An 18,225-nucleotide genomic window follows, 5' to 3' on the forward strand; every position below is an offset into this window, starting at 1 on the left:
ACTCTGGGTTGTTTTTTAATCCTTCTATATTAGATATCGTCCAGAAAAATATCTGGGGCCTGAGCAGGAAGAAACATGTCAGTTTGCCACTTTGCCTTGCTTAACTGTTTGTTGTACACATATAATTTGTCTGACTGCCTGAAATAAGATCGACGAAGGGCGGTTAATATCAGAGCCGGCCCTCGGGTGAAGTCACCCAAGCAAGGACTTTAGGCCCCAATTTGGGGAGGTCTCAAATTTAGAGAGAATTTATAATTTTATAATAATTATAATATAATTAATTATATTAAAAATATATAAAAATTAAAAATATATATATAAAAATAAAAAATAATTAATAAAATAATTTATTTTGTCATTTTTCTAATTATATACTTAATAAATCTCAATTTTTTATCATTTTTTTATTTTTAAAATGTTATTAATTTTCAATTATATTCTTTTATTTTTAATTATTAATTCTCAACGGAATGCGCCAACACCTTCATTATATAATTTCAGCTTCTTCAGAAAAACTGCACAATTAGTTTTTAGATGAGAATTCCAATTGGGACACAGTCTAAACAGTAAGAAAAACCTCTTTCTGTTGACAATCTGGTCTTTCTTTGGCTTGACTTGAGGAATGATGCTATTGATCAATTTTGAGCATCAGAAAACATAACAATTCATATAACAAGCGAGAAATGTATGAACCAATCTGGAGTCTGCCTTTGCCTTGGCAAAATATCCTGTGAACAAAGCAGGCAGGTATGGAATCCTAAGCAAGAGAATAGAAATTTCCAGTTAATTGAACTGCCCCACTTCATCTTTTACTTTCTAGTCGCACCACATATACATACAGACATATAATACATTATACATATACATGGGTACAACATAAATACATATACATATATGTACAAGTGAAAGGGATAAACATAGAAAAAAAAAAAGTCTTAGCTCAGAGTTTCTGACATATATAATGCAATATAGTGAGGTGCAAGAAAAGACTAATAAACTAAAGAATAGATTCCTCTCTTACACTACACCCTGCCAAATTACAAATGAAATAATGAATTAAACAATTAATACTTACTTATGCAACTGATTAACAGATCGAAAAGCATGAATCAGCTGAAAATTTTAAGTGCCAAAGCTGACCTTTTCGTGCAAAACTTATCCTAGATAATATTTACATCCCATTCGCCATCGAAGGTCTAGGCACAGATGGAAAATAAAAATTACAGTCACCCATAACTTCTTAATATAGGATGGATTGATGGTAGCAGTTAAACAATTGATGGTAGCAGTTAAACAATCTCTTTGCTATATGCCAGGAAATTTTAGAGAAATCAGTTACTTATACTAGGTGTTGTAGAGCTGCCGCTAATCCATTTTATCATCACAGAATCTGGAGATAAAGGCAGTGGTCCGCTCTTCAACAACCCAACCTCGTCTGCAGAAATATCCATGTCTTCTGCCCTTTCTTTGTTGTAGTCCTCATTCTGTATGCCCATTAGAGCCTCTAGCACTTCTTCCATAGTCGGCCTCATGTCTTTCTCATTTTGCAGGCACTGGAATGCCACCTCCGCGACTCCAGTTATCATTTTCCTAACTTTGTAGTCTGATTCAAACCCAAGAGATGGATCTACTAGCTCATGCAAAGCTCGGTTTTGAATCCTATTGATAGCCATATTCGACAAGTTGATCTCATGCCGGTGCCTTGTGATGTCAACAGCTAGCATGGATGATATTAGCTCGACCAATACAACCCCAAAGCTAAAGACATCACTCTTGTCAGTAAGGTGATAGCACTGGTGATATTCTGGATCGACATAACCCGGAGTTCCCTGTGGTGCTGTGGAAACATGGGTAACATCTGTTGGAAAGAGACGAGACAGTCCAAAATCTGCAACCTTAACACTAAAATTGCTGTCGAGGAGTATATTGTTGGTTTTCACATCACGGTGGATAGTATCGGAAGCATGCAGAAATCTCAATGCTTCTGCAGTCTCTATGGCTATCTCTAAACGAATGGACCAAGGGAGTGCACCGGGTTTAGCACGTTCACCATGAAGGTGATCAGCAACAGTGCCATTGGGAATATATTCATATACAAGCAAGAGTTCCCTACTGTGGCGCGAGGTGCACCCATAAAGTGAGACAAGATTTTTGTGGCGCAAGCGAGTTAGGATCTCAACTTCATTCATGAATTGCTCAACTCTCCTGTAATTGTTTTCATATAAGCGTTTAACTGCAACAGCACGGCCATCTCGAAGTTTGCCTAGTTAAGAAAGATATATAAGAACAATTAAAGTTTCAACAAACGTATGATTCGAACTAGCATGTGGAATTAAAGTCTCTTACCATAATATACAGTTCCAAAGCCTCCATCACCAAGTTCCCTATCAGAATCAAATTTGTTGGTAGCTTTTTCAAGTTCCTCATAGCTGAAGAGATGGACGCCAGCCAAGCTGTCACCCTTCTCAGCATCCATCATGACACTGCGGTCAGAAGAGCTCTTGCCGGATACAAAAGAAGATTTAAAGAACACCTTTCCTCGGTGGCGGCGCTGCCAGCAGAAGAAGCCAATGCTCGTGATGATTATGCCTCCAACCAAAGCACCAAAACCTGTGTTGTTTGATTTGGAAACTTTGTATCATTCTGGTAAAAAATGGGAAAAAAGGCAGCAAGACACTGCATGAAAAGAAGAATGGAACAGAGGAGGATCAGGGGATTTTTTTTATTACCGATGCCCAGCTTTGCTTTCCAGTTAATACCCCCGCCTGTAATAGAAAAAATTGATAGAAATGAAACGAAGAAGTCAGAGAAAGCATCAGCAAAAGATAATACTCCCAGATAGGTGAAATTTCAACACTTTTGTCTGCTACAGCCTACATGCTTCTTTGATAACATAATTCATTCCATTGTACGTTCAAGGAATGAAGTCTAGAGCATCAACATTGACAACCACATTGAGACATCCTATACATCAAGCAGGACTAATTACACTAGATTGAGTAGATTACAAGGTCGACAAATCAGAACAGAAATGAACCCTCAACCTATTGGATCTAATTTATGATCAGATTCTAATAGAACATTTCAACTTGAACCCAATAGAGTCCCAAAAGCTCTTTGTATTCTGTAAGTTTTAGATTCAAGAGGCAATATGAAGTCTATAAAAGACAAAAGAAGGCCTATTTGTCCATCCTTCCAACCTATTTATTTCCTTAGCCAGCATGAAGAAAAAAAGAAAAGGAAATGAAATCTGGAAGCTGCGTTTTCTTGGGAGATCATTTAGATCTGTGCCAAGACCCAGGTGAGCATCACCACAATCATTAACCATCTCAAAAAGCTTAAAATAGAGCGAAAGATGACGTTTATGTGATTGTTGTTAAGAATTCAATGAAATGAAACGGTTTTGCAGCAGAAGAACAGAGCAATAAAAGGGAGTTTTGAATATGACAAAAGTAATGAACACAATCCATCAGAAGTCTTTTAACATTTCTAAATAAAATGCTTATAATCCTACCATGAAGCTGTAGAGCAAAAATGAAAGATGATTGATAAAATAAAATGACTAGGCTCTTACCTCTAAAGTAGAGTTAATGAGAAAAGCACAAAAGCCTAAACTAAAACTTAACAGGGGAAGGAATATCCTATGGAATTACCGTCATTGCAGGTCTTGGGATGAGATCCATCCGAGCAAAAACAAACGAATTCACTAGTATTATCGAAACCACAGCGCCCACCACTTCTCTTACAATTGCTGCAACTATGTGCAGTCCAGTTCAAAACGAAACCCATGCTCAGAACTTGAGTGTAATTCATTTCTAACAAACTAGCGAAATCAACATCATCGTTTATGTACACTGGGGCATCAATCAAAGACTGGCATGAATCTAACGAATAGTTCGTCTTCTCCAAGCCTTCTTTGTGGAAAACAGCAAAGGAATGGAAGGAGGCATTGCTTGCACAACTTACTGGATATGTGTGGTACTCTGGTCGCTTCTCACAATTATATAAAAAGGATAGGTTGACATTAACAAGGTTAAGACTAAACGGAGTTCGGTCAAGGCTAAGATTTTGTCTAGGAGTTGGACAATCATCTTCACTAACAGCGGCAGTGACCACGAGCAATGAATTGTTGTTGTAAAAAATGTCTTTGATGATGAAACTATCCTCAGAAATCGCCAGTACCGGGTTCTTCTCTTCGCAAGTGATCTCGAAGTTTGGGTAACCGCAATAGGATTCCTGTTCTTCAGAAATCCAAAAAGGGTAGCTTATATTGGGACCATTACCGCAGCTTCGAGGCATACAAGCCTCAAAGTGCCAGTCCGCTGACAGGGTTTCAGTTGCTAGGGTGGTGAGAAAGATGGTAATAATACAGAGAACTGTCCTAAACTTTAACAGGTTCTGCAGATCCATTTGAGAAGGAAGCAACGGGGGATGGCATGGAATGGAAGAGAAGAAAGGTACTCAAATGGGAAGAAGCGGTTAGGAATAAATTTCAATAGAGTTGGTATCATCATTTCCCTTCTAAGTTCACGGTATTTTTTAGCTTTAATTTGTTTATTTGATTAAGATTTGAGTTCCCAAAGGAGGAGAAAGACAAAACAATATTTCAAGCAAAAGCAAAAGATTATGTCTCTTCTACAGCTTCCTACCTACTTTGACCATTCCAACTCAAGTTGCAGCTTGCTTGATCTCATGCATCCATTTTGGGAACTCTATGGGCCAGTAAACTAAACTATTCATTTGTCAAACATTGGGTGGCGCCTACCCTCTAGAATTCTAAATGCTTTAATGGAAGCCAACTTAGATTTAAAACCACTGCCAAAGACAACCTTGACTAAGAAATTTTAGTTGTTTACACCAAGAAAGACGTAAATACCCCTGTAAATCGTGATAGACCCTTTTCCCTGCAGACCAGTAATTACCCTATGAAACAAATGATGTACTCTAGCATTCTCTCTTCTCTTTGATTCCACTCTCGATGAAGTTAAGATGATGTACAAATTAAATTAGCAGAGGCCCTCTAGACTTTGAGCCCCTACTTCTTTTGTTCTTGTAATCCTGAGTGGTCAATCCAATTGGAAATGATTTAATGAAGGTCAATGACTGTCACAATTTCTAGCTGAAATTGAGTTCCTATTGGAACTCGAGATTATGGTGTTCAAGACCAAAATCCTGGATTAAATTGACACCAACATCGCTCGTAAAGGTGATGTCATAATGATGAAAAAATGAACTAGATCTGAATGGGCTAAACTGCCCTTTGGTAGTTGGCTGAAAGAAAAATATCATTGACACGAATAACAACGCTCTATACCTACCGAGTATTAAATGGGACATAAAGGAGGGCAAAGTGTAACATAACTCAAATGGTGGGGCACTTTTTTTTACATAAAATTAATATAACCAAAGATATTGGTTGGTTGAACAGAAATAAAATGGGGAATCTCTCTTTTGCATTTGAAAGGGGAAAAATGGTAGTTCAAGCACAGGCAGAAACACATATAGTGCATTGACGCAGAGTTATGGTGAACCAAAGCAATAGAAGCCACGGTGAAGAGAAGAAGATGCTCATAGTCATGGTGGGAGGCGGAAGGGAATATGAACGTAAACATAACGGAGGAATCGCATGTAAGGATTGGGCCAAACGTGTGCAATTTGGTGTTAAAGAAAGAAGATGTGCATTGACGCACAGAAAGTTGGCCGGAACAGTCCATTCAAGGCTGCTACCCTGGGACCATTTGACTAATTCAAAAGTTAGACCTGGAACCTAATCATGAAACCAGGAACAGACTTTTAACGAGGCCCACCAAAGAACTAAACGTCAAAAGAATTGGATCATTAAAACCGAAAGCTTGGCTTCTTATCGGCCATGAAAAGTAGATGGAAAAAGCAGAAAAAAGACAACCGAACATCGATTGGTTTCCTCCATTGAAAGAAAGGACTCGGTGTATCTGATTATGAAGAACAAGGATTCAATGGCTAGGCTTGACATCAAAACTAAGGAGGGTTAGGAAAATGACGCAAATGAGTTAAATTGGAATAGAAGTAAGAAGCAGGCATACCACGTTCGCATTTAATTGGATATGGATGATCACGACAATAGCAGAGAAATACAGCCGTTAAAGTCTTGTTGCTACCACATCTGCCACCGGAATTCTTGCATTGCCGGCAATAGTGATCGTATGCAAAGTATCTCATTTCAAACGGTTCAAATAAAGTTTTATCGAGAGCCCTGGTTCCACGAATCAGTTCATCCCGAGCCTTCTTCTCAACCGGGACTTCAACAACTTTTCCCCTACAATGATATTCATCATTGTTACCGAACACAGCAAAGGTTTCACTTTGATCCTTTTTGCAAGTGAAACTATTATCCGCAAATCCCCTTCTCGGGCAGCCGTATAAAAGAGTAATGTTTGCGGCGGTGTCGGAATAATTAAAAACATTATATGTAAAAATCTCCTCAGGACAGGTATTTTCTTCGGATTCCACTCGTTGGATTGTCATCAAACCATGAGCCTGATTGAGGTGCACCACTTGGAATTCTTGGGAGCTGATAGTTATATAAGGGGGCTGATTCGGTATGCACTTGAGCTTGTACACTTCATGATCATAGCCGCAATATGCAGGTCGATCATCGGTCGAGAAAGGATATGAAAGATTTCCAAGGTTTCCACAGTCAAATGGATGGGGGCATGAAGTAAAGTGGACATCATCTTTGGAGTAAGATACTTGGAAAAAATTTAGGAGTAAGAAGATGGAGATGATTAAGAAGAAAGTGGGTGTAAGGAAGACGAGGGTATCCATGCGTAGTAGAATTTCATGAAGAAAGTGAATTGTTTTAGTTGAAAGGTTCCTACTTAGTGATGCGAAGCTAAAGGAGATAACTAATTGCGAGTGCTATCATTTTCAAAGAAACAGACCATTGGCTTGGAGTTAACAAGAAAGTTATAACACTTGGAATTCTCCATAAGATGGGAAGAACGAAAAGACCATCTTGGCTGTGCTGACCTTGACTGGCAGAAAGATTTTTTGGATGTGATGATTCAAATGGCAATGACCGGTAACCGACGTAATGCAACCCAGTGGTCTTGTCCGAGGCTACGACCTACGAGAGCCTAACACTTGGTTTTCAAGCTTTGGACCATTTGATTGTAAGCGACACATCATCATCAATCCAACGAGAGAATGCACGAATTTCACTACATTTCCCATTTGGTTTTCCACAGCTTGAATGACTTTAAGGGAACACAGTATTGTCAAAATATTACTGAAATGTTTGGCCATTGAGAACAACCAAACCTAAAACAACACGTTACTTGGTTTTGAATGAGGAGCTATAAAATAGTCTGACTTGTTCAAAGAGATGCTTTTGAGGTCTAAACTGGTTTTCGTCCCAAACACTGCCTATTTCAACAGTTTGAACCTATTCTAAAATTTGCAAAGAGAAATTAATTAATGTATACTAGCAGAAACAGATCTAATTATCTAAATCAAAAAGCTAATTAATTCTTTATTTGTTGGTTGATCCTCCATCTGCAAATAAGAAATCTCGACGACCAGGTCTTACTTCAAACTAGTTGGTTCAGTTTCACGTAAGTTCTTTTGTCTTTAATTTTTACTATCAACAACCACTCTCTACCCTAGTAACTTTAATTTTCCTCGAACTTCCGACCACCCTTTCTATCAGAATTTATTCACCCTTCACCGTTAAGTCTATCCCATTGATGACAAACAATAAGACAAGCGATTCTGACCATCGACAGCTAGATAACAGTACTAGGGTAGGAGGGTACAAGGTCAATCCCTTTTCTTTTAGTCTCATTCTAAAAAAAATTCACAAAAATAAAAAATAGAAAAAACATATACCATACAAACCCAAGTAAGTGAGAAAGAAACAAACAAAACTGGGGAGAAGTACTCGTTCTCCAAATTGTCTATTTATTGGTCTAATGATTTACCATGGCTGTGAATCAATGATCATAACCACTAATGAATTCTGACCGCTACCCTATTTTCTAACTTATTCCATTCTCAGAGTCACTTTTGCTTTGATTGTTGTTGCCACTAGCCCTATGGGCCAAAGAAGACAAGCCCAAGAGGCCGAACCAAGAAGCACGGCCACACGAGAAGGCAAATGACCTGTACATATAGGAGATAAATAGGAGAAAAACTGGGAGGGGACGGGGAAGGGGAAGACATTAGCAACGGCTAGAAGAAGACCCAGCTCCTCGTATACATGGGGGGCAACCAAGGAGCCTCGGCTAAGATCACTCACATTCACACTCTCTCCCTCTATCTCTCTTAAGTCTTATCCATTATTCTATCTAATTCATCAAGAAACTGACCTGATCATCCCCAGGGTATCTCATCCTTCCAAATCCAACCTCAGGATAATATTCTTTCTCAATTCAACTAACTTCTCTTTTGTTCATACAGGAAACAGATTGCGTTGAATAACTCTCAAGTTCTCCTGAGTTAATTTCACTCCGACCTAGGACTATGTAGTAATTTGAGTACTAGCATGTGATCAACTTGCTCAAGTAAGCAAAAGTATATCATTAATTTATGCTATGCCTAGGACTTATTAGGATCACCTTATCAGGTTTCCTAATCTTGATTAAAGTTTTTGGTTCTACGTTAAAAATGTATAACACAAGAAAGAAAGATGCACGCTTTGACCCTAAGGCTGGAATGAGTATGTCTAATGGCAAATTTCCAGCCCCTACTCTAGTTGACTCGTTCAAAGTAGACATGAAATTGAACACGAGAACTCTAAAGGCAGCTTCTGGAAGGCTCCCCCTAGAATTGACCGTGGACTAGATAGAATCAGGTATCACAAGAAATAATTAGCATTTTGTCCTATCCTATATCATTGAACAGCGCCATTAAGGCTCATAGGGTTACGCGAAGTTAAAAAATTATAGCAATCTTTTTTTTTTTTTTAAAGTTATCTGTAATTCATCGGAACAGGGGAGTCCCTGTAGAGAACAAAAGGGAGATCTAATTGACGATTGAAAAGAGGGGAATGAAGAGGGGTTGGGGGCGTGGGGTTTAATTGGGAGTTGGAACCTGGGATCAAGACATGAAGAAAAATGTATATGTTGCATATAAGCGTGATGAAGAGTGGGGGTTAAAAGATTGTGCATACCAGGATTATTGCAAATAGGATATTGAGAACTCAAAATCTCGCATTTCCCTCTCCGGCTGTTGTTGCATGCTGAACACAAAATTTCAGCAAGATTATACACCACATCAAATCCTAGTTTCCAAGCTTCAAGCCTTTGCGGCGTTTGATTCTGGAGTTCAGCAAAAGCGCTCTGATTAACCTGAACTTGGATAGCAGTATCACAAGAATCACTTAAATCTCCATACCTAGCCCTCTCAACTAAATCATCCGCATAGAAAGAATATAAATCTTCGGTGCATCGAAATGGATTTGGACTTGGTTGTATTGATAGGTTGCAATTGTAAAAGAAAGTAAGGTGTCGATTTGTTGGAGAATAGCGCAAGAAAGGGTTCTCCAGAGTAACATTGATCGGATTTTCAGGACAAATCTTTTCCCACAAATCGTTTCGAGAAATAGTCATTGCATAAGTGAAGTGGTTTAAATAAATCATTCGGAATTCATATCGACCAATGTGTATGACAGGCTTCTCATCTTCACATTTCGTCAACCTGAACCCTTCTTGCTTACAGAGCTGAGGGCGATCGTCCGTCCAATAAGGATACGTGAGGTTTTTTATGTCTCCACAATCAAAACGACTAAAACACTGCTCAAAGTTTTCATCATCTTGGCAGAATGATATTGGGAGGGAGAATAAACCGATCAAGAAGAAGGTGAAAATGAAGATAGAAGGGGTTGAAAGCATCAATTGGGAATTCATTTTGAAGTTCTCAAGAGAGAAGAATTGGTATAACAGATATATGTTAAAACTGATTATTAAACTGGAATATTATGTAGGATTACTATGTCATCTTTCCAATATTAAAGTGTAAACAAGCAGACTATTCTCTTTGACCAAGAAAGGAAGATAAGCTGTTAGAATTTTCTAGGAAAGAGAGGGAGAGATAGCAATGGTTGTTGACTTTGACCTGCGCGATGGTGGGTTGACAGACGCAAGCACTAAAATAAACAGAGTTAACATGGAATTCATACGAAGCCACCGCTCCCTCTGGCTCCTTTTCTTATGTAGGAAATTAAAAGCTACTAAGAAATGTCATGTATTGAGAAAATTTGAATAATTGAGATTTCCTCTATTCTATACCATGTCTTAATCAACTAAAAGAATAGAGGGTAAGAGCTTTCAAATGGGTATACGATTCTAAAAGGTTTGGAATGAGGGTGGATTTATCTACACTATACCGAAGCAGCCAAACAGAAATTTCAATGAACTTGTACGCGCTGAGGTCGGAGAAGGATGTCTCCTCCGCAAGCAGTGAACACATGATCATGTGCAACATGCTTAAATTGATCATAATCCTACTTCTAGCCTCAAACTACCAAATTGGCAGGGTATAATAAAGAGAGTACCTTTATATCTAACAGTCATTATCTTCAATGACTTTGTCTATTATTCTCTAAATAAATTAACTTACCTATGCTTATCTCAAGATGGTTGACTACATATAATAGAGAAAAAGTCTTAGAGAGAAATCTTAAGAAGATGTTAAAAGAACAAGCATGCATACCAGAAGCCAGACAGAATTGAGGGTGAGGCTGGTCGCGGCAAAAGCATAAGAACTCAAGCGTTGTATTGTCAGATCCACATACTCCACCAGAATTCCTGCATGCCATACATTCCATGATGTCCTTGTGATACATCACATCGAACCCTTTATTCCAAGCATCCATTACAGTGTCATTTCCGGACCGCAGTTCATCGAATTCGTTTCCATTAACCGGAAGTCTAATACTGACGTTGCAATCTGCGAGTTCTGAGCGGTGAATTCTCAACAATGACTCATCCAGGTGATAGGCATAGATGTTGCCATTGAGCGTGGGACAACTAAATCTATTTTGGGAAGGGATATCATCATCAAGAGGGCAGCCATAGAATATACTGAGATTTCGAAAGGTTGCAGCAAAATCAAAGAGGTTGTGATCTAAAGTAATGTTATGGAATTGTTCAGGACAAGAATCTTCCCAGATATCTACAGGAGCAATGCTCATCGTGCCAGGTGTACTTACGTTTAATACACGAAATCTCTGAGCATCAATAGTTATGACAGGGAACTGATTTTCTTCACAAATGAGCTCGAACCCTCCATGACCGCAGTATCTTGGCCGTACACTGCCCCAGAAAGGGTACTGCATGCCTTGTATGATTCCACAACTGAATGTTTCATTGCATTCCAGGAACTGCCCATTGTCATCGGAACAAGCTATAGGGAGAACAATCAAGATGAAGATGGAGATGATGGAGAGAGAACTTGGCAGAGGTGAAAAGAAGAAATGGATATTCATTTACCGAAGATTAAGAGAGAAAAACTAGGAAGATGGGAGGTTCAAAATTATTGTTATTGATATGGAAAGAATGGTAGAGCATCTTTTTCAAAGAGACGAACGAATCATCCCTCTGGGTTTTATGTATTGTCTTAATATAATATAAAGGCTACTTGTTTTGACAAAAAAAAAAAAAAAGGAAGCTCCAGAAGTTTGAATTTTGATTGAGAGAGAGACGGCTCTTGACTTTCTATTTATTATTGTTTGAGAAATTTTGGTTGAAAATCAAAGGCAGGCGATATTAATTGGCGATCGAAACTAGCAACGAGGACTAAGTCACATAACAATTGAACGAGAACAAGAAATAGTAAAATGTTAAGAGATTACGGTTCACATAATAAGAGCCAGGCAAGGACCACTGCCTCCCAGATATTTTCCATATTCTAAACTGTGTGCAGCAGTCCAATTGGAGAGGTTTTCGCAGCTATTATTTAATTCTATGCATGATGGGCCTACAGACACTCTTCAGTGCATTTGACAGCTATGTTTCACTTCCCAAAGGGAAAAAAAAACAATTTCCGTTGAGGGAGCAGCCCTGTAGGGAGACTCCTAGATAATTAGCACGTCACTTGCCAGTATGGGATTCTTTTGGTGTAAGTTTGGACATGTTGAACTCAAAAATTGGATGAAGTGACTTGGCTGTTGGATTTGTGAGATATCAATCCTAACGGCCTATATGTTTAACAAAGCTGTTCACAAATTTGGATCTCAACGAGCACTGCTACTACATCCAAATCTGAAAACAGAACCTGAACTAGCAGCTCACAATACCCTTCTATATATAAAAAAGAACAGGAAAATTAACTGGTCATAGGTGTGCCTTTTTAAGGCTCTTAGCTAAGTCACCAAAGATAAATTTCATGAATTAAATTAGATGGTGCTTGAAAGGTCTAAGAAGTATAATTTAAAGCTCAATTACTTGGATGTTGGATTAGACTAAAGAAATATATTCAGTTCAATGAGCCATCTCTATCGGGCAGTAAATAATTCAATCCATGACAAGGGAGGCTTCTGTCATCCTAGCAAATGAAAGGGTTATTAATTTGTTCAACCAATCACCCGACAATTCCAGGTTTATTAATACAAAGTTCAACTATAGAAGCCACCAGCCTGGTTCACCCAAGTGTCTTCCATATTCAAATTTGAAGATTTTTATCAACTATCACGAAATGAGTCAAAACATGAGACTTTGTGTTGCAGGAGAGGAGAAATATATAGTTGAATAATTAAAAAAACTTTGAGGGCAGATATTTAGTGAAGTAAATAAAATGCGCCAACAGGCCACAGGGAGTGGACTAAAGGTTAATCAATTTGTCAGTTGCCTTCATGAATTCTAGACCGAAGACCCAGAGCCTCTTTGGCCCAACTCAGATGTTTTGAAATGATCAAGGATTTATAAATTAATTATGATTTAAATAACAAAAAATTCATGAATTATATCAGTTTGTGCAATTAAGTCTTAATACTTTTGTTATATCTCCACAATCCCTTATCCTCTTATGTGTATCCAAAAAAAAATTTCTATTACACCCCACAAGTCCTTAATTTATAATAAAAAAAATAAAATTTCTCAAATTTAATATCAATAGACAGTTTTTCACTTCAGAGGTAAAAGCAATGTGACACTTATCTAGATGAAGGGAAAGGCCGAGGATAAGACCTGGCTTGAAGATCACCCAAGAAACTAAACAATGGGCTTTCAGTTGGCGGAAAAGCTCTTTCGGCACACAGCAATATAAAACCATACAGCCTAGTGGCGCAAGGTATATTTGGGCTGCTTACAATGGGCTTCTTAGGAAATCTGATGTGGATGTAGCAATTAGAATCAGATTAACACGATTTGCATCATGATTCATGGGTATTACTATCATAACCTTGCAAAGACATTTGAAGTAACGACATCAAAACTTCTACGATCTACCAAGTCTTATGTAAGAATTGGTTCTAAGTATGAACTTCACACTGTTTTTTCTATTGGTTTTAATAAAAATTTCTCCAACTTGGGCGAAGAAAAAGTGACCAATATAGCTGCCATGGTCACTCTTTTAACTTTTTTTGAGAAGTAGGAAAGATATCCTTGGAAAAAAAAAAGTCATACAAAAAGAAGAACCGAACTCGGAAACAAAACAACATCAAAGGAACAACAAACAAGCATTCTGATACAAAGGCAAGATTGGAGAAGAAACAGGAAGTCAGGATCAGCAACGGCAGAGAGCAACATCAAACCAACAGACAAAGGAGAATAGAAACAGAGGACAGCTGAAGCTCAGAGAAGACCCCACAGAACAAGTCAGAGCCAAGAACGTGAACATGACAAAACAGAGCCGAACAGAATCACAGCCATTCGCAAAAGAACACACAATCAAGAGACATGGAGATCACAAGGAGAACCGTGATGAACAATAGCATAAACAATCCAAGAAGAGCAAGAACCTGACAACTTAAAGAGAGTGAAGCAAGATGGGATATATCTTGAATTTAGTGAAGCCATGGTCCCTCTAACTTTCTTTGTGCTAGTGGGGAGAGAAATTTAGTGGAGTGAATGATCTAACAATATCCATATTTTTCCCCTTTAATTAGATATATCTTGAATTAACATCATTTTCAAACAAAATAAAGATAAGATGTAAAGAAGGACAAGAAATGTTAGGCAAACAATTGAAAAAGCAAGGGGCCACTACATTAAAATATACAAGAACAAGAGTGATTGAGTACATACCTAGGCAGTGGTCCTTGCCGATTTGGCCATTCTTGCAAAAGCACAAAAACTCATGGGCTGCGTTACTGTACCCACAAAAGCCTTGGGAAGCCTCGCAAGCACCACACTCCCTCATCCTCCGCCAATCTAACACAAATCCCTTATTCATGGCCGCACCGAATCCACTGATCAAGTCATTCATGTTAATCTCCCTCTTCATCACCGTGGCCTCTACTTTCTCCTCGCAACTAATGACCAAATCAGACTTATCAACGCCATCATCATTCTCCTCAGTCACGACATAGGACCGCAGATCGTTAGATCCTAAACACTTTACGGGTGTCAAATTAGAGGGATGTGAAGAGCAGTTGAAATAAAAACTAAGGTTCAAGTTTAAATCGGAGTGATACAACGGCAGGGTGCCTAGAGTAAGGTTGTGACGCGCCCTAGGGCATGTTTGGTCAACGACGTCAATATCGACAAGGGTGAACGTATAATCATCATAATTGATGTTCTTCACGTAGAAATTGTCGTTCGGTAGGCTAAAAATTGGCTGGCCGTTGTCTGCACATCTAAGACCAAAATGAGGGTAACCACAATAATGGTTATTAGGGGTGTCGCTATCATTGTGCCAGAAAGGGTATCTAATCTCAAGGCCGTTACCACAATCGTGAGAGGGGCATGTCGATGGCAAGAAGGTGTTGTTTCCATGAGTGTTCATGAAGAAGAGGGAGAGGAAGATGAGGAAGAATAGAGGAAGTAGCATGGTGACAAATTGTTTGAAATTTGAATGAGAAAGTTGGTCATCTGTGTTTGGAGCTTGTTCTTGCTGTGCTTATATAGAAAAAGTCACGAGTCTTCGTCCTTTATAGTATTTTGATACATGCGTTTATGTATATATATACATACACTCATGTTGCAGTACTTGTTTAATATAATCAATATAATATATATATATATATATATATATATATATATATATATATATATATATATTGAAAAACGAATCTTTTTATAACTTGAAATATGAATAGAATCATTTTGCAGATATGTTGGGTATGGATATTATATAACAAGGTTTCTTTTCCCCTTCTATTTTCTTATTTATAACATGTGAGGGTATACTACTCTTAGTGGTTATAACATCAAAACTGTAATCATAACATTTTCACTCATTTTAAAAAGGAATTGTTAATTGGTAAGCTTTCTTTTGAAATAAATAAGAAAGAAAGCAAAGTATAAGTACCAACTAGGCTATATAATAATCATCATCATTGGTGTAATTACTTGTTTCATTTTATGTATTCCTCTTCCACTTCTAGTTTCTAAGATATGTCGAGTTTGCCATCAATTGTAATATCAACACGCTTGTTTGTGTTAGAAAAATAGTATCAAAAAATAAGTTGGAAGACTTGAGACGTGTTGTAATACAATTTTTATAGAATTATTGCTTATTATATAAATTTGTAGACAATGACTCTTTATGATACAAGAAGCCTATCGAAAAATATTTTTAAAAGTTAAAGTTTGTTTTGAAAGTACATTCTTTTTATAAATATTGAAAAGTTCTTTTTATAAATATTGAAAAGTTGTATCTGTTGTGTTTCAACAGATGTATCTGTTATATTTCAATAGATGTTTATTGTGTTTCAATAGTTATGTTTGTTGAAAACATTTCCATTTATTCAAAAAGTTATATTTTAATTTGAACAGTTATATCTTGAATAATTATTTTTTAATGTGAAACTCTCAAATATTACTAACTATCTAACAATCTCTTACTGTTTTGTAATATTAATAATGCTATGCACAATAAAAATTATCTTAAAGATTTGAATTTTCTACTGCTGAAAAAATTTTTAAGTTAAGATGAAGTTATTGATATCACAAAGATTGAACAACAACTCCTTATGTCATAATTGAAAATATTACACACACAACATTATTTAATTGCTTTTAAGATTCTGTCAACTGCTTTAGTACTTATATGGCCTTGTACTAATCTTGATTTCATGAATATTTACAAAAGTAAACCCTTTTAACTTTTATTTGAAACGACATCAATTCAATATTCATATAAGTTAACATTTTCATTAATAGCCTTTTTTCATACATCTTTTGCACCAACAACTCTTTAAAATTGTTAGAAAAATTATATAAGAAAAGAAATACGAAGGCTTGAAATATGCTGTAACATACTGTCTTTAAAGAGTTGTTACTTACTATAGGGATTTGCAGATAATGACTCTTTAAAATACAATAAACCTATTATGGAATGCTTTTGAATATTAAAGTATATTTTGGAAGTACAATCTTTTGATAGATATTGAAAATCTATGTTGTTGTGTTTCAATAAATGTATCTATTATATTTCAACAAATGTATCTATTGTATTTTAATAATTATGTTTGTTGAAAAAACTTCTATTTATTCAAAAAATTATGTTTTAATCTAGCCAATCACATTTTAAATAATTATCTTCTAACATAAAACTCTCAAATATTACAGCAGTAGCTTGTACTCCATGAGTTTTAAATTCTTGTACTTTTTCGTATCAACTTGTCCGACTTATTCAAATTAAGTTTCTCTGAAGAAGACGAAATAGGTAAAGTTTCCAAGTAAAACCGCGTCAAAACCTGTCGGAGTCCACACCAGGAGAAAGCAAACAGTGCTATATTAGTAGAATAATATTTGTTTGCTTTGAAGCTCAAATTGTACGTAATATATAATCAATAAACAAGTTGAAATATAATATAGAGAGAGACTCGTGGTCTCCACGTTCCCTCAATTATTTTAATCTTCAAGCTCGATTACAATTCGAAACGGCTCCTGCCTTTTCTTTGTGAATGTATCTTCTCTGAAGGTGGTGGTGGATGGAAAAATAGGATTGGAGTCAATTGACCAAGCCCTCAAAGTGCATGCATGGTCTTCCCCGCCATCACTAAGATAGTTGTCCTCGTTTAATATTTAATATTCAATATTCAATACTTTCGACTACATAGCTTCCCACTTGTGAAGATATGGCCCATGGTTTTCATCGGGGATCACTTTTCGGAAAACGAGTAATCACGCTAATCAAGAAGAAGAAAGAAAAATAACAATATAATATTTGAAAAATATTTTGAATTATTTAAAAAGATTTTAAAAAATTTTTTTATTATGTTTAATTAAAATTTTATATTTTTATTTTTATTAAATAAACTCATATAATTAATAATTAATTAAATATTATTAGTTAAAATATCACTTATTATTTTTTATATAAAGTGACATTGATGTGATATTAATGTTAAGGGTAAAAATACTATATGACCATATTATCATGTTACGTTATCATTCATTATAATATATTAATATAAATATAGAAGCATATAATATAATACAAATAAAAATTATAAATATAAAAATATAGAAATGAAATACTTATAAGAAATGAAATACCTATACTACAAAATTTGTCTAGGTATTTATAAATATAGAAGCATACAATATAATACAAAATTATAAATGTTAACATAAAATGGTTAATTTGAGTTAATCTGATGATGGAATTTCACCCGAAAGGGTCAAAGAGTTGTCCCTTTCGGGATGAATTTTTTAGGTGCGGGATTTAAGGGGATTTTCATTGAAGCGTCGGGATAAATCCAAACTCTATATATTCCAATACCTATTAACTCAAATAATCATTTTAAATGTAAAAGAAATAACTTTATATAATGTTATAGTTAAATCTAGATTGATATATTTAGTTAATTAGCCTAACCAACTATCACTAAATAAAATTGATTTAATTAAAGTTTAAATATTAAAAATTAATTAATTGATTATTTGATAAATCATATAGCTAAATAAAATATATTAATCCATAATATTAATTAAAGGTTATAGATTTAAATAGAAAGTTTTAAAAACTGTATACAATAAAAAATAAATAAATAAGGTAGTAATTTACTCTAAACTATTAAACATATTATTGCATCAATTAAATTTATAAACGCGTTCATGTAGACATCATTTATAATTT

The 18,225-nt window shown here is 36.1% G+C and overlaps 1 protein-coding gene across 5 annotated transcripts; it reads right to left on the reverse strand.

Moving 5' to 3' along the window:
- Positions 1-1,037: 1,037 nt before the first annotated feature.
- On the reverse strand, positions 1,038-14,982 carry LOC18604172 (Serine/Threonine kinase family catalytic domain protein). 5 transcript variants are annotated; one of them, XM_088804150.1, is made up of 4 exons: positions 14,223-14,982; positions 2,730-2,765; positions 2,347-2,610; positions 1,038-2,263 (listed from the first exon to the last, which is right to left on the reverse strand). In XM_088804150.1, the coding sequence occupies exons 1-4, from the start codon at positions 14,965-14,967 to the stop codon at positions 1,332-1,334; spliced, it is 1,977 nt and encodes a 658-aa protein (XP_088660276.1). In that variant the 5' UTR covers positions 14,968-14,982; the 3' UTR covers positions 1,038-1,331. The 5 variants fall into 5 exon arrangements, with proteins under 5 accessions (XP_088660276.1, XP_017973364.2, XP_017973367.2 ...); XM_018117875.2 differs by lacking the exon at positions 14,223-14,982 and adding an exon at positions 10,690-11,585; XM_018117878.2 differs by lacking the exon at positions 14,223-14,982 and adding an exon at positions 9,149-9,912.
- Between the last annotated feature and the right edge of the window lie 3,243 nt (positions 14,983-18,225).

This window comes from Theobroma cacao, chromosome 3 (assembly GCF_053813885.1).
Source record: "Theobroma cacao isolate CCN51 chromosome 3, ASM5381388v1, whole genome shotgun sequence".
Lineage (NCBI taxonomy): Eukaryota > Viridiplantae > Streptophyta > Magnoliopsida > Malvales > Malvaceae > Theobroma > Theobroma cacao.

Bases quoted from the DNA above. Each gene is read 5' to 3' on its own strand.
- LOC18604172 (XM_018117875.2), bottom strand. From the start codon at position 11,464: ATGAATATCCATTTCTTCTTTTCACCTCTGCCAAGTTCTCTCTCCATC. The intron at 2,766-10,689 runs GTATGCATGCTT...TTTCTATTACAG, and splicing joins TCAATTCTGTCTGGCTTCTG to GCGGGGGTATTAACTGGAAA. The intron at 2,611-2,729 runs GTAATAAAAAAA...CAAACAACACAG, and splicing joins GAAAGCAAAGCTGGGCATCG to GTTTTGGTGCTTTGGTTGGA.